Below are 26,071 nucleotides of genomic sequence, written 5' to 3'. Positions count from 1 at the left end.
ATTAAGTCTAATATGTGGCCAGAATTCTCAATCCAAGTAATATGTTAACGCTTTACCTACGTTTGTAAAACACAGTTCCTTATCGATATTAAAAAGTTGGAGGGAAGAAAATTTCAGTCACTTTAAGTTACCTACTTATAGCATTTTTAAGCGTATTACCTATATTTTTAAGTAAACTCCACTCACATTATATTTTATATCTAAGGTACGTTGTAGCATAAAAGTATAAATCTCTATCCTAGAGAACTTAGGTAGAGAAATACAAAGTTCAATATAATATGTAGTTTGATAAGAAAAGTTTCTTCTAAGTAACGTTAAATGCACACATTTCATACGATACGTTGATATAATGGAAAATATTAGGCTAATGATGATGTATGTATATGGAATATAGTCAGTAATTTTGCACTAGGTTAGTCAGTATATACCATGTTTCTCACTTACCCAAATCTCATTGTAGTTTATGGAAGGCTTTATATTTATAGAAGTTAGAAACAAGCCGCTATTTCGAAAACTTACCAGCGATGGAGACTGCAGCTAAATACTTTTTTTAAACTTACAAATGGGTTATAATGAATTAGGGAACATTAAAGCTAAGGGATGACAGAAATAATAGACCAATATTACCACCAATTTGGCGAAATATAATTTATTTCTTTGATTCTGGTTGCACATTGATATAATCCATATAATTACTACACATACAATAATATGTTGAATATCTCTTAAAAACGATAAAGATTATTTTTTTATATATCTTTAATGTTGTGATTATGTAATATATTTATTTGGAAGTAGAATATACATTTTAAACTTGGATAATAACTAATTCTGCTTAATACTAATAATTAAAACGTAGTAACAAAACTAGAAGAACAAAGCTTTTAAAGAGAAATTAATATTTTTTACAAACAATCTACTGTATAAAAATATAAATATTTAAGTCATAGAAATATATGATAATGATTCTCAAAATTGCCAATAACATTACTAATTGAATTAATTGGAACTCAAAGAAAACTAACTGTTCTATACTATAGCGACAGGCGGACAAGGTAAAATTGAAAACGTTACAATATGTATTTTGATTAATTTGGTGTTATATTATAATAATTTAGGATTTTTATTATACGAGACATTACTAATATTAAATATTCACATAATGCGTTTTACTTTGCTGTAACAAATATTCCATAATACTTTTATGTAATTAATAAATTGTGATATAAAAGTCCTTTTTCTGCAAAGCTTAAAAAGCTTAAAAGAGTATTTCGTCGAATAGCTCACCATACAACGTCGTAAAATCGTACAGTCGTCGAGATTTATTAGAGAAATCTTTATAGCGAAGTTTAAAAATAGGTACTTATATTAGCTTATCAAATATGAAATACAGTCATTTTCATAGTAGGAATGGTAGTTGTGAAAGTCATTTGTTACAGCAAAGTTAACAAAAAATGGATAACTCTATTTACAAATTGCAAAACTTAATATAGGCAATTGCTAAAAGTTTATGTCTACAAAGGATTAGGTTAATTTATTTTTCTGTAACAGAATTTCTCTGAAAATTAAAAAAATACGTAATATAAATAGCAAGTACCTAGCAAAATAATACCTACTTACTTTAACAAAAGTAAAAAAAACCGTGTGTGCCGAGCACACGTGTCAGAAGTGAAACTTCTTCCTCCATGACGTGACGGTATTGCCATGATGCGACCTTGAAATTTTTCTCTCGACTCGCCTAAAGAAGTTTCACTTCAAAAATATTTTTAAAACTATAGAGTATCATAACCAAATTATACAGCGCTAACAACTATTCTACCCAAAACAAACATAGCAAATAGAGTTATCCACAATTGCGTATCTACAATCGGTTGTCCATAGTCATATTATTTAGTTAGTCAGCGGGTGCCACTGTTTGACCTGTTCCATGGGGCTGCCAATGGCTGAGTTCCAGTGCTGCAGCGCGCGGCCCCGAGCGAACATGTACGAGCCTAATACGAACTTACCCAGGAGACGATCTGAAAGGGGGACTTTTTTGTTACTACTGCACAACAGAACATGTCAATACGATGTATGAAGTTTTGTAACTCTATAAATCACGTAAAAGAATGTGAGAGACACTCGAGTATTTATTTCAGCATTGGTTAAAATTAACTTTGGTGTAAAGATCATATAATTTTTTGCTAAACAACCTAATTTTGGACCTTGTTTTACATTAGTCATTGATAATAATTTAATATAAATTAATCAATATTCAACCCCAAACGTAATAAAATATTACAAGCATATAAAAAATGATCTGTTCCTAAATAAAAAATATAGAATACCTTTTTAATTAAAGGTATATAGAGAAATTATTTTATTACTTTGTGAAAGTAGAATCGAATAAACGTGGGAGGGCTTGTACAAATAAATCAGTCTGTGATCAGATATTACACTGCTTTATACAAATACAAATATAACAATATATCGCTTTGTTTGTATGTTTAAAGTTATTCAATAAATACGTTCACTCATGTTAAAAAACGATTAGTATAATAAATTATTAGCATAATGCATTTACAGATACAATATTTCCTTATATACTTGCTAGAAATATTTATGCAAAAATATAAATTATTGTGGATATCGGTAAACGAGAAACCATAAAAAAAATCTACTGTAAATTTCAATTAACAATTTACCTTTTCAAATAAAAACCCAAAAATCAGAGAATCTCCAACCCAGATCATAATTCAGATTCTGATTGTGTAGGACCCAGCGACGTGACATGATTGCACAATGTTGAACCTTCATGAACGACAAAGCAGATTTCCTAGGAATACTCGAATATTGCTGCAGTACAATAGTACTGAATCATATCTCTGAAAGTTTGTTGTAGTTATTTTATTCACATTGCTACGAATGTGTACTACGAAGCGGACGTTATCTGATGGACAAATTGGACAACTTTAGAATAAAACGCGATTCTAATGAAACCTACATAATATACATGAAGGAGAATATTGCGTCATATAATTTGGAAAATCCAAAAGTGCACGCCTCATAATTTTTTTTTAATAAATATTTATTAATTATTATTTTTGTTTATTTAATAACAATTAAACCACATCGAATCAGACCCTGAAAAATGAAAGGGTTCTGAGCATACTCAAGCGTAAGAGAAAAAAAAAGACTCGATTAGTAAAGTATTTCGGTCGCTATCGTGTTAACAAGAAAAAGGATCCGCACATACAGACACACGGACGTCCAAGACAGAACTTTTTTAAACTGTTTTTTAACTAGTTTAAATAACAAAAATGACATCAAAAATATCATGAACGTTAAAAATAGTGTTTTTTCTTAATATGTGTGTGTATGTATTATCTTACAAGTGCAATGTATGATACATAAAGACATTTTAAGTTTGAAAAATCAGATGTTTTGCGCGAAGTGACAGTAGTACCCACCTCAACGCTTCGCTTATGAGGCGTGCAATAGATTAACATTTAAATTACAAGTGGATGTAGTAGTTCAACTTTGACATTTACATGTACCGAATCTGAATGCACTGTGACTGTATTTGTAAAATAGAGCCAATATTTCAGATTTCCGAATTTGACAATTTCAGGTAAAGTTGTGATTGAGTATTGCAAGAAATAATCAAAGACGGATAGATTTTTGAAGTAAAACTTCTTTATCGGGGTTGGAAAAAAATTTAGTGTAACATTTTTTCGTTACGCGTGGTATTTTTCCGTTACGCGCCATCTTTTTCTTATCCCTACCACGCGTGATTCAACGTATTTCTGTAAAGTTGCATATAGTAAATTATTTTTTGAAAAATAAGGTCATAAAGAAGTTTCACTTCTTACGTGTGTACACTAGTACACGCACACATTTTTTTTGTATGATACCGGTAATAAGTGTCTATTTATAAATTTATTATGGACGAAAATAAAAATAAAGTCATGTTGCAAATATCCTGACAAATAAGATTTATAACTTACTTATTACTTTTATATAATTATTCTACAAAAGAATTACAGATTTTCGTATAAATTCTTTTATCTGTAGCGATTAAGTGAAGTACAATGTGAGTATTGAGGACACTTGTTGAATCAAACCTGTTGAACAATAGTTCAATGAAGCCTTGCTTTTATTTTAATTTATGTTTTATTCTGCACAAAAACTTTACTATATACTATACAATTTACACAAACATATTTGTAAAATATCTATCATCGTTATTCGTTTGTATTAAAAACAAAACTTATTAATATAATAACTTAAAGACAAGTTTTAATATTTTCATGACAATAATAATTATAATAGAATAATAACTCCACATAAACACTGTATTTATAGAAAATCGAGAACACCGCACGTCATTAGCCTGTACTGTAAATAGCCAATTTAGTATGCAATTTGTGTAGAAGCACTTCAGTAATTTCATTCCACACCGCATATTGAATATGCAATAGATAACAATCATCGCTCAATCACTTTGTATTTCAATTAATTAGAATCTGATACTTAGTCCTTTACTATAACTAGTCGTGGTATGTATCGAGATTTTAGTTCTATTATTATGTCGATATGATCTGAGAATTGTACATATTTTTAATTTTGAGTATCGAAATATATGTTACAAAACAATTTTCCCAACATTGTATTGTATTTATATCGTATACTAGCTGCTCCGCGCGGTTTCACCCCCGTGGCTCCACCCCTGTTGGTCGTAGCGTGATGATATATAGCCTATAACCTTCCTCGATAAATGGGCTATCTACCACCGAAAGAATTTTTCAAATCGGCCCAGTAATTCCCGAGATTAGCGCGTTCAAACAAACAAACAAACAAACTCTTCAGCTTTATAATATGTATTAGTATAGATATTTTACCTATTTATATATTGTAGAAAATAGAAAAAAAGAGCGCTCTAATGGGATTAAGATATATTTTTAGGTTCCAATGTGGGTCAAGTTTATTTAGGTTTGCCCATTGAATCAGTATTTATAAGCACTAGACTAAAAGGACGATCAATTTTCGTTCTAATTCCAAACGGTTGATCAAATAATTAAGTAACTACTAAGAAATGGGAAACTTATTTAAGTGCTTATACATTTATACTAAATGTTATGCTTATACTAAATGTAATAATATTGTAAGAAATATAACGATCTTACAATTTTGTATTAAAATAGGCATAATCTTGATGAATGTTCTATAGTAATTTATATAGGCAAGCTGTCACTGTCTATGAATTAATAGCCACGGTATATTGTTCAGATCTTCAATACAATAGTCTATTTTATCTCTGTCATAGTATGAACATACATTCTCACTAAGTTCCAGAACTGTATCGCAAGTAAACTTGTATGTATGGGTTACAAATTAAAATATACGGTATAGTATGGTTAAATATGTATGGATTTATGTATGGCCTGTAAGTCGTCTGTGCCAGCAATTATGATAAAATTGACAGAATTAACACAATGGGATCAGCCCTCAAGTTATCTGTTTAAGACTGTCATAGAGAAACTTAAATATATTATGAGTAAAATTCTGAAGAAAATTTTTGTAAGAAAATTAATTTCCTAACTTAGCAAGCAAGGTGGTTTGGTATCTCTATCCTCATGGGGTGGTGTGAGCGGAATGCGTTTAGATACCAGCAAACAAGACTATCCTAGATCTTAATACAGTAACTAAAATAGAACGAGCCCTCCTAAAGGAATTCATTTAAACCCCGTATTCAGAATAAATATTTGTTTAGCAACAATGTCACTGAAAACATGTTTCTGGCAACGCTGTCAATTGCAGAATTGATAACGATTGTTGAAAAATTCTTGTCTAAGAAGTGACAGCATTTAAATAAAGCTAGCAACATTTTTTTCACTCATGTTGATCAGCTGGTGCTAAATAAAATGTAAACCATGAATATACAAAAATAAAACAATTAGCAGAGTTTGTTTAGACATTAAGTGAATATGAAAAGGAATATTAACTAATCATCTTTTCAACACTAGCAACGTAACTTAACACAATAAGCAGCTATTCCGCTGTAGTAAATGGAAGCATTCTGACACTACAGCAGTTTCCTTTTCTGATACTTCTATAGCGGCTGTGCATCTTTCTAAAGAGCAGCAACACTTTCCTTTAGGAAACCTTATAAAAACCTAACAGTTCATACCTTTGGCATACACGGAAAATGGAAGCATTCTGACACTAAAGCAGTTCCCTCTTCCGACACTTCCACAGCGGCTGTTCTCAATAAAGAAATCCCCAAAGAACTGAACAGTTCATACGTTTGCTCATTAATCCATACCTTTGGCCTACACGGAATGCGGTTGAAGGGCCTGTACAGTAACACTAGTAGTATAACGCGAATCATGTAAAAAGAACGCTGGATGAAAGTGATGGGGTGTGTTTTGGCATGTATCGAGTTTAGCACGAAAGTTATTTGCTGCTTATTTTATTTTTGAAGTAGGCTCTCGAGTCGTGGCTTCGCAACTACATATTTGTTATTCTTATACCACCTCATAACACCAAATAGACCAATAAATCGCCAATGCGCAGCTTAACCGTCAGCGTTCTTTTTACATGACGCGACCTATATGAAGTTCATCAGCTCGAAGTCGAAAGTGGAAGCATTCTGACACTAGAGCAGTTCCTTCTTCTGATACTTCTATAGCTATACGATTTTATAAAGGAAATCCTATAGGATCTGAACAATCTTTACCTTTGGCATACACGGAGTGCGGTTGTAGCGCCTGTACTGTGACGCTAGTAGTGTGTAATTCATCAGCTCGAAGTCGGAAATGGAAGCATTCTGACACTAGAGCAGTTCCTTCTTCGGAAACTTCTACAGCGGCTGTGCGTCTTGCTCTAACACCTCGACACGCCCGCTCTTGGGTAACTCGGGCTACCATCTCGCGTTTGCTTGTGGGGTCCAGCTAAAGAATGGGTAACATTAAAATTTTTGTAACAAAAATAATTAATTTGAGCTGTTTAAAAAGCTCATATTTATCATTTTTTCCATTAATAATAATTGATAGGTGCAAATATTGCGAGAAATCATGACACTGTTATCAATATCTTTATTCAGCCTTTTCAGGAATTTTGGAAAAGTATAACCACGAATAACCGTTGTTAAGTTTATTAGTGTTGGTAATTAATTAAGTAAATCAGATTTTTTGCAGTGGTACTAAATATTTAAGTGGAAAAAAAGAGCAGGTATTAAAAGAGTTTTGGGTAAATTTACGACCATAGAGATTATGCAATAAAACATAAGAGTAGGGTTCAGCTAATGAAAGACTTTTTACAAGAAAGTTTAAATATTGAGACAGATTAAAAGTATTACAAAAACGTAAAAAAATGATAGAAATAAAACGGAGTAAATCATATAATTTTAACCGGTAAGTCATCATCATCAAATATATAAATATTTTAGATATAAATACAGCCAAAACCACAATTTAAATGAATTCACGGTTACACCTTTATCAATGTAGTATATTGACATTTCGCTAGTTGGTTTAGTGGATACGTCCATAAAGCAATGTTTACCAAGGCACAATGGATTCCCATTTGATTGTACAAAGTGAATAAATTATGAGACAACACCGACCTAAATTGTAAGGATTTAACTAGAAAAAATATTGAAACAATTTGTAACAAGCTAAATATAACATCAGACTATTTCGAGGAGTACTCGTTCATTATCGACTTCAAGTCTAAGATAGTTACAAAGATATTTGATATTATGCTCAGATAGCAAACTATTTATAAAGGAAATCTTAAAAGTCTTAGAACAATGTCTGCAATAAACGGAGCTTGGAACATAAAATTAAATTACCTTGAGCCCTCTTGCTTCTATCACGGTGACGGTTAGGCGATGAAGGTTTTCATTATATAGCAGAGAGACTTGCACCTCGCCCAAGTCAGACGTTGGCTCTTGTATCTCCTAAGTAATTAAATATTAACACGGCTTTATGTTTTCTGTATAATGCGGAAATTGTGGTATGAATAGAGGTCTATTTTTAGTTCTTTGTGTATAAAATAAAGGTACATTTCGCTCTTAAGTGTTTTCAATTTGAATTCTCAAGAAGTTCCATATTTATATTAGGTATGTTATTCTTAAACTTAAATTGTGAATCAAGGGATGTTTATACACTAATTTAGATCAAATTTATTAAAATGCATATTTATTTTAGAGTAAATAATTGAGTTAAATTTATCAACATACAGAAGGCAGATTTAAATTATTCTCTGCTCAAAATAAATAATCAAAACGAGTGTAGAGATTTTTTTTATAATATTTACTTTACTTAAATATTCAAAACTCGTAAGCAAATAAATAAAGCTGAAACAACAAGTGAATAATGTAGTATGAATCTAACTTTTTGTACGAACTCGAAACAAAAACTATTGTGAAACTACCGCCAATAACTTTGCGTATTTTACCTCAGTTCTGCTCGTGATTTGTGGGAAAATTGAAATAAACTGCACGCAAAAGTTATTTCATGGCTTCACAATAAATTTATTTTGCAGTATAATGTTACACGTAAAACATTGAAAGTGGTTTTGTAACGCTTTACATCAATTTAATTAATTGAGTTAAGAAACAATGAACTGAATAATACATGCTTATTTGAGTATAATTCATTGACAAGAACTGAGAGGCTTGAATAAAATAGTTTAATGTCAAATGTTTTCTACCACAGAATTATAAGGTACTTAAGGTACTTAAACTAGAGACAAAATACAACAAACAAGGTTAATATATTTTAAGAACTACTTGATTGCGACACTAGCGTTGTTCACTGCATTTTTGTTTACTTTAAATGTTTGTCTATGTTTTTGTATACAGCTAATATAACAACACATACAATAATAAAACCTTTTCGTAATTCTATCATAATAAAACAACAATATACATAATAAAACATAATTACCTTTTCAATATCCATTTTATACAACTGCGGTTCCTCATCAGGCGCCACACCTTCAAGCTCGCTCAATGGAAGTATCACGTGACCAATCAAGGGTTTATTCCTTCCCACACGACCAGTGTCTAATACTGATAGTTTAAGTGTAAGACTCTCTAGTTTACCTGGTGGTATCTAGAACAAATTAATGGCAAATCAATACTAATATTATAAAGTTGAAGAGTTTGTTTGTTTGCTAGAACGCTTTATATCATCGCGCTAAGTCAAATAGGTGCAGAACAATGTGGGTAAAGCTTCGGGGCACCGCTAGTATATAGTATACATCAAATTTCGCCAAATGTAGAGTACCTAAATACTAATTTGCCACAAGGTTGCTGTAATATTGATTGGAACAATATTATAAGTGTGATTGAGAAGGACTGATGTATGTAGTACATAATAAATGTAATGGACAAAGACAAGCGTCACTTTTCATATTTTTAAATTATTATTATCATTTAATGAACATTGTAATATCTATAAAAAGAAATGTCCACCACCGGAACAATTAAGGCACTGAAATCTATCTGCCAATGGAAAATAAACAATCAACAAATACGTCTCGACGAAAAAGGAAATGGTAAGAAAATAATTTGCAATAGACAGATCAAAGATTCAGACTGTATATGTGGGTGAGACTGCGTGGGGAGAACTAAAATATATCAATTCACCGCTTGAAAAAGAAACAAATTGTATTGCAGATTTATTCTGTAGTTTACAATTTATTAACACTTATGAAAAAATTGCGAATTTTTTATTAGAATTATTTATGATTGACGATAGAAAACTAAATGATAATTGAAGTAGGGATACCAAATTGTTGACTATAATAATTGTAAGTAAGAACACAATGAATAATGAATCAGCAAACTTCTATCACATATTCTATTTAAAGGTGTTAAAGTTCGTTTAGAGCCTTAATAATAAATGAAGAAGGTGTTTGACCTGGCCAAGATTTACAACCAAATTTATAGGCGAGGTAACATAAAAATAAGGAATTATTTAATAATGAGACTACATCTACAAAAGTAGACAAAAGGAGGTATAGAACATAACCTTATAATAATAAGTTTTATACCTTAACCTAGCTATGTTGCTAAGAAATATTTCTGAGTGAAAAATATATTATGCATTTATCTCCTCGAGACAAAGATAGATAAGGAACGGAAAGTGGAAAGCAGGTGAATGCGGGTGTGTCGTATGAAACTGTATCGTATGAAAGTATATATATTTGTGCGTGTAAGTGTGTGTGTGTGTGTGTGTGTGTGTGTGTGTGTGTCTGAAATATTATATTGTATTTAAGCAAGAGTCACGTTTACACTTTAAGCCAGTATCTCAAGAAGTTGTTCTGTCTCGTCATAAGTTTTTCCTAATAATAGATATTATCTACCTAGCAGGTACTATCATTTTGCAATTGTGCTTAATAAATTCAGATACAAAGTAGTATTGTTTCTAGTCATAAAATAACATTGATTATTATTTTTTCTATAATTTAAAATTATAATATATTATCAAATCTATAAAAGAAAAAACCTAAACTGATTAAATAAGCATAAAAATGTTTGAACGGTATAATTTAGATTCAAAATTATAAGTAATCATGGTAACACATAATCCACAGCTACCAAACGCTACCTCATGTCAAAAAATAATCTATCTAATTTTCAATATCATGTCATTAACTGATCGATATTAATTAATATAGTAGCTAATTATTTACACGACCTTCAGTAATTCCTATAATAGCTTGCTTTCTCTAGGTCACAAGAGATTGCACACCCTTTTACCTACGTGAATATTTTATACGTACGCTTTTTATATAAAAAACAAACAACGGTTTTTTTCAGAATTTAATTATGATACAAGAGGATTTTGAACCGAATAAAAATTGACATTTTTAGTCTAGACTATACCTAGGTAACGGATTTATTCACCACTTTTATTATTTATACCAATGTTTCGAATCGTGGCCAGCGGTCAGTGCGGTTACGGGCAGTCTGATTGAACAGAATATATCTCACTCTAAGCCTTTATTTTAGCTGTATATTTACGGTTTTTGTTCAACAAATTTTGTTGATAATAAGTTTGTTTGTGGATTTTGTATTCATTGGTCTATAAAATTACTGGTAATAGCTATTTTTCGTCAGGACATATTGAATACAATAGATATAAACTCGGATATAAATTTATTTTATCTTCTAAATATCTTCTATGTAGAAAAAGAGGACCATCAACCCCAGCCAACAGAAAGGATACCAAAACCTCCACCTATATTCATCGACAAAGTGAATAATATTCGTCCCTTAATAAAATTGCTGGACGAAACCGTGAAAGATCTTTTTGAAATTAAAGTATTACCCAAGGATCAGGTAAAAATTCAACCAGCAACAACAGACGCGTACAGGATCATTGTCAATGAACTAGATGCTAAGGGCACAGAATATTTTACTTACAAACCCAAACAAGAACGGAACTTTAAAGTCATACTTAAGAACATACATCCATCGACTGATACTGATGATATTAAAGAAGCATTGGCAAAGCTGGGGCACATCACCACTAATATCTGGAATATCAAACAAGCATTGACCAAAACCCCGTTGCATATGTTTGTAGTCGAACTCCAACCTAGCTCAAATAATAAAGACATTTATAAAATTAAAAACCTGCTATATTGTCGCGTAAAGTTTGAACCACCAAAACCAAAACGGACTATACCTCAGTGTGCCAACTGTCTTGATTACGGACACACAAAAGCCTATTGTCGTCGTTGTCCAAGATGCATTAAATGCGCCGGAAATCATGCATCGTCCACATGTGCGCGTAAAGATCGATCGGATGACGTCAAATGCGCTTTATGCGATGGAAATCACCCTGCGAACTATAAAGGCTGCTCTGTCTTCAAGGAGCTTCAGAAAAAGAAATACCCTGCTCTTCGAGTCAGAGCTCCTCAACAAGATCTGAACATCCCTACTTCTAATCAAGTCCAACATCCAATTCAGCCATATGCTGACGTCGTTCGCAACGGTCTAAATAAGAAACCACAAAACCAAAGGCTTTACAAACCTCAGCATGTAACAGTTGCAACTCACGCTCCTCCGCTACAGGATCCTAATCTGCCTAAAACTCAAACCCAACAAACTGGAAAGTCCAATGAAACCAATAATGACATTAAAGAACTCTTGGATATGCTTAAACAAATGATGCAACAATTGAACAACATGACAAGCCTTTTGCTAAGTGTAATATCCGACTGGCGATCGCAAACGACAAATCAAGGCAGTTGCGAGGATTTTATTCAGGCGGGAGGCAGGCGGCCCACCGTGCCCCCCCGCAACTAAGTATATTTAAACCCATAATCCTCGGCTTGTGGAATGCAAATGGGCTGTCAAATCATACTCAAGAACTAATATATTTTTTGCAAACTCATCAAATTGATTTTATGCTTATTTCTGAAACGCATTTTACCGTCAAATCCCACTTCCAAGTGCCAAGGTACAAATTGTATCACACTAACCACCCTGATGGCGGAGCTCATGCAGGTTCTGCAATACTGGTCAGGGACAATGTCAAACACTACGTCCACAATCCAATAAGCACTAACGAAATTCAAGCCACTACCATCTCTATTGAGAGTGCAAGTGGCCCAATACTGGTCTCAGCGCTTTACATACCCCCAAAGCACAACCTAAAAGCTGAGCAATATATGTCTTTCTTCAATCAACTCGGCAATAGATTCATTGCAGCGGGGGACTATAACGCCAAACATACTGACTGGGGCGCAAGAACCACTACTACGAAGGGTCGTGAACTAAAGAAAGCTGTCGAGCAACTTAACCTATGCGTTACATCTACTGGAAAACCGACATATTGGCCTTCCGATCCAAAGAAGAATCCTGACCTGGTTGATTTTTTCGTAACGAAAGGTCTTCCCATCTCTTCCCTACATTGCAAATCTACATACGAACTATCGTCTGATCACACACCTGTCATAGCCGTACTGTATAATGAGCCTGTGGAAGTAACAAAACCTTGCAGGATTCATTCTCGAAGAACTAACTGGGAATACTTTCGAGAAATTATAGTCAGCACAATAGATAAACATATACCCTTGAAATCAGATGACGATATAACCACAGCTGTTGAGAGTTTTAACAATTGCATTCAAACTGCTGCCTGGAAAGCTACGCCCAAACACAGAGATATTAAGATCATACCCATGTATCCACAAATAGCAACCGAACTAATACTTAAAAAGAGACAGGCAAGAAAACAGTGGCATACCTCTAGACATCCAGAAGATAAGAAAAAATTTAACAAACTAGCGAAGAAAGTTAAGAACACTCTAGAAGACATCAGGAACATAGAAATAGAGAATCGCTTGCACAGCCTAGATGCCACCTCTGCAACAGATTACTCTTTGTGGAAGACAACTAAATCTTTAAAAAGCCCAATATCTTTCCAATCACCACTTCGACGGGATGATGGCACGTGGGCCAAAAGTGACGCTAAAAAATCAATCTTGTTTGCTCAGCATCTTTCGCGAGTGTTCACGCCGAACTCTGCTGACGGCTCTAGCAAGATATCTGAAGTAACAGAAGCTCTATCGACACCGCATCAGCTTTCACCTCCCATAAAAAAGTTCACGGCAAGTGAAGTTCGTTCCACAATCAATAATCTTAGCTTGAACAAAGCTCCTGGTTATGACTTAATAACAACTAAAGCCATGAAGGAACTTCCTTCCGTAGCCATTGACTTACTAACTGCTATATATAACGCTATATTGCGAAGAGAATACATACCTCCTCAGTGGAAAGTGGCTGAAATCATACTTATTCCCAAACCAGGAAAGGCTCCAGAAAACGTTTCCTCCTACCGCCCCATAAGTCTACTACCTGTTGCCTCAAAGATCTTGGAAATTCTCATTCTGAAACGCCTGGCTCCACTGCTAGCCAAATCTGATTTAATACCGACCCATCAATTTGGCTTCCGCAAAGGTCACGGCACGATTGAACAAGTCCATCGTTTGGTCGAGATGATTAATAACGCATACGAACACAAAAAATACTGTTCAGCAGCTTTTTTGGACATTTCGCAGGCATTCGATCGTGTATGGCATGAGGGCCTTCTTTATAAAATATTCCAAGCTTTACCTATAAACTTCTACCTAATCATTAAGTTATATCTTCAACAACGACACTTCTACGTTAAGCATGGAGACGACAGAACAAATCTCTACGAAATTAAGGCTGGTGTTCCGCAGGGCAGCGTAATGGGTCCTGTATTATATCTAATATACACTTTTGACTTACCGACTAAAGAAGATGTTCTCGTTGGGACATTTGCTGACGATACTGCTCTCATCGCAATGCATGAGGATCCTGTATCTGCCTCGAAAATGTTACAGCAAAGCTTAAATGATGTCTCAGTGTGGCTGAAAGACTGGAGAATAAAAGCCAACGAAACGAAGTCGGTGCAAGTGACATTTACCCTCAGACGCGATACTTGTCCACCCGTTCAACTTAACGGAATAACAATTCCCCAGTCAGAAGATGTGCGTTACTTGGGTATATACTTGGACAGACGTCTTACATGGAAGAAACATATATTCACAAAAAGGAAAGCTCTTAGTGTACAGTTTCGCAAATTGTACTGGCTCTTGGCGCGTAACTCTGGCCTTTCACTGAACAACAAACTTCTTTTGTACAAGTCTATCCTCAAACCAATTTGGTCATATGGAGTTGAACTTTGGGGTACTGCAGCTCACTCTAATCTGGAAATTATACAACGTTTCCAGTCAAAAATACTTCGTATAATATCTCGAGCTCCGTGGTTCATTAGCAATTGTCATCTTCACCGTGACTTGTTTATTCCAACTGTTAAAGAGGAAATTCTCAAGAAACTTAAGACATATAAAAGCCGTATAAAAAATCACCCCAACATACTTGTCTGGAACATGATGGAGCCCACTCGCACTTTTAAGCGCATAAAACGGAGAGCTCCACAAGACCTCCTTCAACCGTAGAATCAGACTCACCATGATCATAGAAAATATTATATGGAGACGCCACTGGGCGTTTGCCATGCATGCCAACATTAAAACTTTTAACCACCAGCTTAATGCTTAATAAGGCAGATTGCAGGTTTAGAGGAGATTTAAAAAAAAAAAAAAAAAATCTTCTAAATAAAGGCGTTAAAGTTGCTCTATAAAAAAGAAGTAAAGGTAAGGTTTATGGAGCTTGAGGTCTACAGTGCACAAAAGGAAATGAAGTGAATGACGCACTAAAAGATTTGTCGGCGGGAAGAGCACATAAAAATCTCATACATTGACATGGGTTTCCTTTGTTGATAGAATATGTTATTTCATACATTTCGCAGACCTACTTTCAGAAGTGGAATTGATTAATCGATGGAAATATTATTACTGTATGTTATTTTTAGTGCGTCAATTGGTCAACCAAATCTTAAAGTTTCTATCGATATGCTTGGCTCTATATTTTGGTATAACCCTTGGTGAATTGAAAAATATAGCGTTTTTAAACTGAGTAAATTCACCTATAGGAAGGTACAATATATAAATTGTGGAAAAAGTACAAAAATAATTTAAAAACATAAACAGAGAGAAACGGAAAATTGTTCTTTGTTTAGATGTTTATATGAATACGTTCTTTTGTTGCTAACATTTAAAAATGAAACAACAACTTTTGCCCCTTACATTTGAATTTGAAACAACGGTACATAGTTAAAGTAAAAAACTTACCTGATACACGAAAGTCTCGTCAAAGAAGGGATTGCAAGTCTTTTTCTTTTGTTTAGTTTGCAGCACCCGTCTCTCGTCGGGCATCAACTGGATCCTATGGAAATACTTCTTTAAATCCTATGCTCATGCATATTCAGAACTAACAAGAATAAGTCTTGGAAGAACTTTGAATTGGGAAGTTCAACTCATTACGTTGAAGCTGGGTTTTAAGTGTGTAAGCTTTTGCAAGTGATAAGTTCTTAATTTTAATTATTAGCGGAACGTCTTACTCTACAGAGTATGTAAATTATACAAGTGTAATTTATGTCTAATTAAAAATTAATTAAAAAAAATACTAGATATAGTAGATACCTACAATTCTAAAATACCTACATACGTGCTGTGAAAATCTGCTATTCTGTTTATTCGTTTCCACACTTTCACTTTAAAATATTTTGCTATGAGGACTAATTTCAAAGGTAAGCTACTTTTACATTTTTTACTACGGAAGTAAATTATAGCCCGGCATAAAGCTTCGTGTGATAACAATACAAAATGCACGGACCGTCACGGTCATAACGAACAAACAGGAATATAATTACCCTAATAACCAGAGGTTTCTGTGTAATTTCACGGGTAAAATTCCTTTGAGATCATTTGTTTAATTCCCTTAAACATCTGTGTTTATTTACCCAATTACAGTATACCACTATTGCTATTATCTCAGTTCGCTGGAGCTAAGTATTTCAATCTAGATGCTTAGCCATGAGAATCCAGTCCTTTGAGAATTTCTCGAAAGATAAGCTCGAGGTGACGGATGTAATTTCCTATTCCTTACGCTTTTGATAGAAGTGCATACTTTAGAATTATTCATATAATAACGACTGTGAATTGCTTCTATATTAATTATACCGTCTTCTTAGAATTCCTAGACTCAATTATATTTTAATTTGAATAGTATATTTAAATTGGTATTTTACAAAGTAACTAATAGGTAGTAACTGGACAAACTCAATTGTACCGTTGTGAAATATAATCTATATTTATTTTTGAACATAAACAATGTATGTATTTCATGTGATACATTACAGTTATAAATTTCAAGGAAATATTCAAACAATGGTTCTGCTATAAAATATACTTTACCATTACACCTATTTCAGGACGTTAACGATTTTTCGTAGACCTTTGTTGTTATTTATATCGATAATACTAGGAATCAATTATGAAACAATTTGACATTATCAATTGTAAATATGTCATCGGTATAACAAAATTGCCATTCACGGTAATATGAATTGAATATCATCGTTCGCGTATTTAGACCGACATGACAGTATTAAAGCTCCCATAATATGGCTATCAGCAGAGACTAGCGTAGCTGTAATTCGACATATTATAATGACGTCACTTTGGATATGAAATACGTGTTCACAGAGCACGGAAATACAATGATTTAGTTTATATTTACCCAAGTTAAAAGTTATTTTTCATTTCTCTTAATATTTATTTTCTTTACACAAACACCTTTATTATAGGACCAGTTTAACGACTTGCTGATAAAGCAAGTGTATAAAAAGCCTATTTAACACTTTTTGTTTGTCTCTTATTAACAGAAAAGCTCTACAGAACATCTTTGAAGTCAGAATATATCTTTATCGGGTTCCAGATGTGCATGACAAAAGAGGAAGATATCCAAAGGTTAAAACTATCTCTTACTGTAAATTTAATATACATAATGATAATAACCTTATATATAATTAATTACCTTATATAAGGATCACAGGCATTCGCCAACGCCGGTGTACGAGACGGCAAGTGCTTAACCTTTATAATGTGGATTTGCAGCCTTTCAGTTTCAGACTCGTATTTCAGGGTGAACCATATTCGTCCCTGAGCAAATGTAATTAACTAATTTATATGGGTTGTTTGCTGTTGAAGGTTATTTTAAAGTTTATATTTGGTGAAATTTATTGTTTAGATAAGTAGGTACTAGATTAATCTTATGTTGTTATTTCATAATCATACTTCTGTGTTTTTAAGTGGGAAGAATTTACCTTTGACTTTCAATTAGACTTTACGTACAAAAATTGCATGCAAACTATTTCGTTATTGTGAAATAAAATGGAATCTCTATATTTCAAAAACATTTCATTATACTTATTTCATATAAAATTTAAGTAAGAACACTATATTCTAAAAAAAAGAATTGCAGGAAAACATTCTCTATTATCTCTAACAATAAATTACATTTTAATCTGCAAAAAACTCCAACAACTTCATAAAAATTGTACACGAAATTTATCATTTTCTAAAGAACCCCAGGCTTACGGTATGAAAATGCAGCTTATAATATCATATAATAAAAAACTTACCACGTGACCCTCAGGCCATAAATAATCCTCCACATGGCAGTCCGCTTTGTACAGCGCTGGGTCCAACACGCCGATCTCTGTTGTGTTCGCTGAGAAATATAACACTATCAAAACATTATGCTTAATATATGGAAGATAAAAAATTTGAAACAAAGTATGCTAGAGAAACTAAACTGGAGGTTTTCTTTTTGATAATAAGTAGGTAACTTAATTATAGGTTCAAATGTTCTATATAGCTTATTTTTATATAGCCTTTTTTTCTGTTACTTTAAATAAATATTTTATTAAATGAGTAAATTGTTGTAACCACAAATTGTCTGCTATCTTTACGTGTAACTTGTAACGATTTTATTCAAAAATCATATAACTGAAGCAACTGTTAAGATGTTATGTATTAGGTAAAGCTGTTAAAAATCCATTAGTCTATTACTGAAGTAAACTAACTTCTTCTTAAGTAATGGATTAGTTTCGGATATAGTTTTACAAATTGACGCTCGTTACGGAACTGTAACCTACCTTTGTCACAGATAATATAATACAGTCTATACTAGCCTAGATATAACATATATATATATATATATATATATATATATATATATATATATATATATATATATATATATATATATATATATATATATTTATCTTAGTTGAAAATATCCACACTACCAACTTTAAATAACTGAAATAAAAAATAAGTTATTTTTTGTAAATTACTTAATCTTAATTCTACCCTCTTAGTTAGGCTAAAAATATAAAAAGAAATGTCATAGACTACCTACCTATATAGGAAATTATAATTACAATTCTATTGTGTTATATCTCTACTATTTACATAATTATGTACATTCTTCTCAACTATCCATTTATTTTTCTGAATGGCCCCATTTATTTTTTAATTTGACGAATTCCATTTTTTTTATATTATGTATGTTGAGTTTAAGGAAGCTTCTAATGTAGAGAAAACTCTTTATAAAATTGAAAACCGGACAATTAAATCTAAGTGGAGCCGGAGCGAACAACTAGCCTACTAGGTAATCAATGTTTGTAATTCAGTCAGTCATTCGAACGATTGTTATAAATTTAATATTTACCTGTTTATGAAAATTTACGATAAACTGAACAAAAGGAATTTGACGGAAAGTTAAAACGATGTCGCCAATCGCCATTAATATTTATCGAGTTGTTTGAATAAATTTGAAGCCAAACAAATATTAAAATATTGAAGCTTCAATTACCTTCTAACTTTTAATTTGACAATATGTTTGAATTGATAATTATTTTGAGACGACATTGTATTATTTTTCAGGTCCCGTCGTACACACAACGCATAAAGAAAAAAGAATAGTTATTAAATATTACACACGCACGTAAGTATTTGAAAATATTATACTATTATATTATACTATTATATTATACTAATGTGGTTATACGTGGAAACAAAATATTGTGAGTACTTACAATCCACACACATACTTAAAAAACACACACACAAAATAACAATATTAATTCATACTCATAAGACTTAAATAACAAATTAATTAAAAACAATTACCTGCTTCAGTACCTAATTAAAATCACGAGAAACAAAAAAGAAAAAAAAAAACAAAACACAAACGTTTCGCGCCAAGCCCTAAAAACCACAGATGAAAATACATTGATACATTTTTTTATAACACACAGATTAAATAAAGACAACTATAACGATGTTGCCAACAATATTAATTAATCAATTAGGTACGATTGAATTTGAATTTGGAATGCTGTAAAACTAAACTTTATTTTTAAATTGGCAGTCTATATAAAATTTGTATAAAAAACATTTTTATGTTTAGTACTTTTTGAATCATTATATTCTTTGTTACTAGGTACCATAGACAATAATTTTTTGTTTTAAGAAAAATAGACAATAAAAAAAATACTTTTTATGGAAATAAATGACACATACCTGCATTTCGTTATAACTTGTCAGTTAAAAAAAAATACGAAGCCATTTTCAGCGTGAACGATTAATCGCAAAGAGTACTATAATACGGCAATTAATCGGAAGTTAGTTAAAATTCTATTTCAAAGTTAAATTATCACTCCAAGTTATTTTACTGAATAAAATCGATTATAACGCAATAATAATATTACTGCGGATGTTTTCTGTGTAAGTAAAGCTTTGAATTTATAATTCTTGTTTTAATTTAATTATATTCTAATACTAAGTTTCATATCAAACTATGAATTAACAATGATCAAATTAGTTTATGTTATAGTTTTAAAAAATATTTATATTATTTCAGCGAAGTGGCGTCTATGTGAAGTCATAAAATAGGAAATCGTATTGGATATTTTATATTTTAAATTTTAAATTGTAAGTATATTATTTTATACATGACCATAATTTTATTAAAATATTCCTTGGATTCTATATATTATGTGCTCCTTGTATCTGTACGTAGAAATACTTGAAATACACCAGAAATTTAAAGCAGTGTTGCAGTAAATCATTTTAGTAACCTTATGCACGGATCGCATCAATTAGCGAAACGAAAATATGAAGCAATTCCTCCTGTTAAAGATATTTAATATGTAATTGCTTCTTAGTTCTTCGTATCATAACCAGCATTTAATTTAAATTATTTTATTTTTGAATGTACAATACATCACCTGTTAAAATATTGAGCTACAAAAATATTCTCGACTGGATTTAGTTTTATTCTAATTAGAAAATGAAAAAAACATTTTTTTTTCTTGTCCAATGGTAATGTTATATTGTAAAGTTATTAGGAGTATAAACATATGTATCCGATATATTTTAGTTTTGATTTAATCAAACTTAGTGAGAGCAATGAATATTGAGTAGGTAAGTATCATAAATTAAAATATTTTGAGCTAATCTTATCAATAAAATCGTTGAATTTAATTAACTAAAAATACACCTTATCTTCTTATTTAAACCTTTGTTATGATTGTGATACATACAGACGGCGAGACAAGATTACAAAGTTTTAAGAAAGTGCATTTGACACAGGTGTATGTGCATTTAATAGAACTGAGAGGGTCTCATTACATCCATACTGTATATTTTCTTAAGAAATTAATTCTGTCTAGCCAGAGTTACTTAAGAATATTGATAGAGGTAATTTAACCCGTTCATTTGCAACCATATAAGTTTTTACCTAATATTCATGTTTCACGAGAGACTATGTAGTTTGCAGAAAATACATATTACATAGTGATAAAAAGTTACCTTGATAATATGCAAGGAAAGTATCACTATCACTACATAGTATAAAACAAAGTCGCATTCTCTGTCCCTATTTCCCTATGTCCCTATGTCCCTTTGTACGCTTAGATCTTTGAAACTACGCAACGGATTTTGATGCGGTTTTTTTTAATAGATAGAGTGATTCAAGAGGAAGGTTTATATGTATAATAAAATCCATTAAATAGTGGAGAAGTACTGTTATTTTTGAGGTTTCTAATGTGATGTCGTAAATAATTACATTTCTTCCGCTTACATTGCAAACGCAGGCTGAACCCTACGAGTTTTATCAAAATAATGTACTAAGTATTGTACACATTGAAAAGGTCTACAGAAAAGTCCGCGATGGCATATGTCTATCTCATATGGATAACCCACAATAACTTTTTTTTGTCATTTACTTTTTACGACAAATAATCACTACATAGTATAAAACAAAGTCGCATTCTCTGTCCCTATTTCCCTATGTCCCTATGTCCCTTTGTACGCTTAGATCTTTGAAACTACGCAACGGATTTTGATGCGGTTTTTTTTAATAGATAGAGTGATTCAAGAGGAAGGTTTATATGTATAATAAAATCCATTAAATAGTGGAGAAGTACTGTTATTTTTGAGGTTTCTAATGTGATGTCGTAAATAATTACATTTCTTCCGCTTACATTGCAAACGCAGGCTGAACCCTACGAGTTTTATCAAAATAATGTACTAAGTATTGTACACATTGAAAAGGTCTACAGAAAAGTCCGCGATGGCATATGTCTATCTCATATGGATAACCCACAATAACTTTTTTTTGTCATTTACTTTTTACGACAAATAATGGCTAATTTTCGAAGCGATTTTAACCAATACAGCATTAATCCTTAACCAATTAAATACCATGGATACATTGTTCATTTAATATAGATCTATATGGCCCTTTACACCGTATGATTTAAGTGAATATTTTCGAAGATATTACAGATTTAAAAATTGCAGGACGTAGCGTTTGCGGCCGCCCGGCTATGTATTTTATACCCGTGCGATGCCGGAGGCCGGAGCGGGCCGCTATATTTTTATACCTATACAACGTTCACAATTTTTCTGTAGTGTATTTAGTATCAGCATTGCACCCGTGCGAAGCCGGGGCGGGTCGCTAGTTTAGAATAAAGACAAGAAAAGCCATTCCATTTCATCTATAAATGAAAGAGTAACAAACATTATTCACATCAATAATGATATAGGGATTTTACAAATATATAGGATTATACAGAATAGGATTATCTACTACGTACTAGTACAAAGGCGAAGATAATATAGGAGCATAATATATTATGTACATTAATTATTGAAGGTGATGACTATGCAAATTGATAGAAGCTAGAACAACTATCGGTACTGAGTGCTTAAGTGTGTTATTTAATAGAAATTTAATACAATGATTACTATTATAGATCGGAATTTATCTTCTGAATTTTATTATATACGGAAAATTAATTGCGCGCGTGCCCATAGAAAGAAAATCGTGACAGACGCAAGTGAGATAAAATGGAATGACTTTTACATTATTTATTCAAAGTATAAACTATAGACTTGTTACATAATATATGCAACATACCTAATTTAGTCTGTTCATCAAGCATATGCAATTTCATAACTTCAAGATAGCTAACATCTACGATGTGATGTTCAAACTAGTTCACACGAACTTGTCTTGTTATGTGGTTAATGGCTGTAACTTGTAACAGTGTCTATTTGGAGAGCCGGTTATTAAGATGGAAATTCATGTTAAGGATAAAATCAGAAAATGTATGCTGCGTTTACACTTTCGTGCGAATAGCGAAGCGAATAGCGAACACGCATAGTATGTAAACAGTGCACTCGATATTCGCATTTCAATTCGCGTATTCGTCTTAAGAGCGATTCTTTGGAGGTAATCAAAGGGAAATCGAATATATTTCAATGCTATGAAACCATGCTATGGTAAACGTAGTTATGGTAACGTTAACACTTGTATACGAATTTTTCGTTGATTGACGAGGCGGATAGCTAATACGAATGTGTAAATGCACCGTAAGAAATATCCTAGACGCGACTCGACTTTTGTTTGTAAGTAGAAAATTCAGTTACACTTGTATGAAATTAAATTCTAAGTCGTTCCAAACTCGGCAGATGTCACGTAAAATTGCATTTATCTAAGCTGGTTCGTGACTAAAGCTAATAATTGTAATCAAGGCTCTCTCTCTTTTTATGTTATAACATAATTTTGTTATTTTTAAATGAAAAAGATAGGTACTTTATTCTATGATGTTTGTGGAAAAACTATATTCTGTTTATTATATTTCATTATAACGATGCAATTGTAAAAGCTTCATCTGTATGACCATAAACCCGAAATTATGTGTCATAGCTATATTATTAAATATGAAAAAGATTAGGTGCTTAGAATCAGAGTTTTAGTCTAAACTTATTACAATGGGGATACTTTAATCTTTTTTTATCAGTATTTCAAAATGTCAATCAATCTATTATTTTTTAAGAAATAAAAGAACCAGTTTATTTATCTATCTTACCATTAGTTAAGTAATATTATATTATCTGTGATTATCTTAAATGTTTATTTTCTAAAGTGGTAGTGAACTGGCGCTTTATATGTATTTATTGAAAACTTCGCTTGATTTCACTAAAAAAGCCAAATAATGAAAATATAGATGCATAATACATAATTCATAATACATTTTATAAAGTGCAGCGATAAAGACGTCTGCTGTAATATTGATATAAAATATTCCATTTTTGAAGTGAAACTTCTTTATCGGGGTTGGAAAAAAATTTTGTGTAACATTTTTTCGTTACGCGCCATCTTGTTTTTATCCCTACCACGCGTGATTGACGTATTTCTGTAAAGTTGCATATAGTCAATTATTTTTTGAAAAATAAGGTCATAAAGAAGTTTCACTTCTTACGTGTGTACTCTAGTACACGCACACATTTTTTTCTAAGATTTAAAGAGATAAAATGAAGAAATCTATATAATAAATACACTTTCTGGAACCTTCTAAGGATTGCGGTGAAATCCTTCCTTTCTGTCAATGGAAGGATTATGTCGTCCTTAAGGATTTTCTGATAGATAAAATATAGCAGCTACTTATAGGTATCAAAATATAAAATTTTATTTATTTAGCACTTCAGTGTAATTTTTTTCACAAAAAAGCAACATAATTTTAGATATTTTTATATAAGTATTATCTAAGTAACTCTTAAAATCAAGATGAATTAAGAACGACATCCTGGTAACTTGATTCCGCTATGCTACGGACCTTCTCAAAGAAAACTAGACTTCTAGAGCATTTATTCAACACATGTGAAGATATATAGAAAATATTTAAATCTCTAGAATGAGAATGATATAGTATATATAGCTCTACTACTCTAGCCATACTCTAAAAAACATAGCTCCACTATATTTAAAAGCTGTAATGTATTTCATTAACATTCAGATCATTTCTTTATCAAAACACCAAGCTCAAATAAATTATCTCGTTTACAATATGTAAATTCCACACCCATTGTGCAATATAGTAGTGTAATTAGCCGCTTCATGAACACGACAGCATGATCCCTTTGACAAACAACTCGTTTGTTATACATTTAGCTGTAGCCAGTCATATGCGATGGCAACTAAGTGATCCATGTGAATATTATACATACTCGTGTATACGGTTAGGTAATATACTGTATCACTGGTGCATCAAGAACGTTGTTTGTACTTTATACTAGTTTTCCATCCGTAGTTTCGCACGCGTTGTCTAACAATTAACAAATTGTATACTAAACTTCGTGTTTAATAAGTCTATAAAAATCTATAAAAACCGCATCAAAATCGATTGTGTACTTTTAAAGATTTAAGCATGCATACGGACAGAGACAGCGTGAAAAAACTTTTATTCTGCGTTAATCTCTCTGGACACACACGCACAGACGAGCAGCTATATTATAATATTATAAGGCGTAGTAATTTCTTATTATTTACAGGCTTTTATAATTTTATTTAAATATTACCTATGAGAGAAAACTCATATTAGCGAGATTCATTCATATTTTTACAGCAATAACTTTTATAGCATAATAGAATAAAAAGCATTAATTATTATTTAACGAGATTTTAAAGACGTTCTTTGATTCTAATAAACATAAAATACTTATTTTATTTTATCTCAAAAAGAATACTTAATTAGTAGGATATTTTTTCTTGCCTAATTTTATGCGAGTCGGTATTTAGACAAAATCACTTAAATTCTTTTTAATGGTTATTTAACGCGATTTATTCATTATATTTATCACGTAATTCCGAGTCCTACTGTGATATCATCAATTATTAATATATATATTTACGTGAATACAATAATTGCAATGTATTCAGAAACAGGACTCCAAATGAGTTAATTTATTACGAAAACAAACATTCAACTAATCAAAGAGCAAAACAAAAGTAAACGCTGAAACAATGTGAATTCAATGTTAACTTTTCACATATAAAGTTTGGGTCTAATTTGTACATTCACACAACGCCGTAGTTTTTCAGCCAAAAGTTTTGTTTCATTAAACATCCTGTGTGTCATTCGACAGTGGCTCGAATTATAGTTTTTCTAATTAAAGTTCTTGTGTGATGAAATTAATAGGTAAGCGATAACTTTAAAATATATTTGCAATATTCGTAGTGATGTTAACCTATAAAAATATACTATAATATTTCATA

General features: G+C 31.8%; 1 protein-coding gene across 2 annotated transcripts in view; it reads right to left on the bottom strand.

Moving 5' to 3' along the window:
• Nucleotides 1-889: 889 nt before the first annotated feature.
• The window catches only part of LOC149481125 (synaptotagmin-15-like), a 68,485-nt gene continuing 43,303 nt past the window's right edge, over nt 890-26,071 (bottom strand). For both annotated transcript variants that reach the window (XM_089706138.1, XM_089706139.1), the window contains exons 6-12: nt 18,081-18,169; nt 17,474-17,598; nt 15,727-15,820; nt 8,934-9,101; nt 7,835-7,942; nt 6,719-6,932; nt 890-2,018 (exon numbers count right to left, since the gene is read on the bottom strand). In XM_089706138.1, the coding sequence (XP_089562264.1) occupies nt 1,891-2,018; nt 6,719-6,932; nt 7,835-7,942; nt 8,934-9,101; nt 15,727-15,820; nt 17,474-17,598; nt 18,081-18,169 (926 nt within the window). In that variant the 3' untranslated portion in view covers nt 890-1,890. The remainder of the gene's footprint in view (nt 2,019-6,718; nt 6,933-7,834; nt 7,943-8,933; nt 9,102-15,726; nt 15,821-17,473; nt 17,599-18,080; nt 18,170-26,071) is intronic.

This window comes from Colias philodice, chromosome 17 (assembly GCF_061535455.1).
Source record: "Colias philodice isolate Cphi_HAF_F1 chromosome 17, ilColPhil1 Martin Lab GWU primary, whole genome shotgun sequence".
NCBI lineage: Eukaryota > Metazoa > Arthropoda > Insecta > Lepidoptera > Pieridae > Colias > Colias philodice.
Note: the sequence above shows the minus strand (reverse complement) of the source record. Positions and strands in the feature narration are given on the sequence as shown.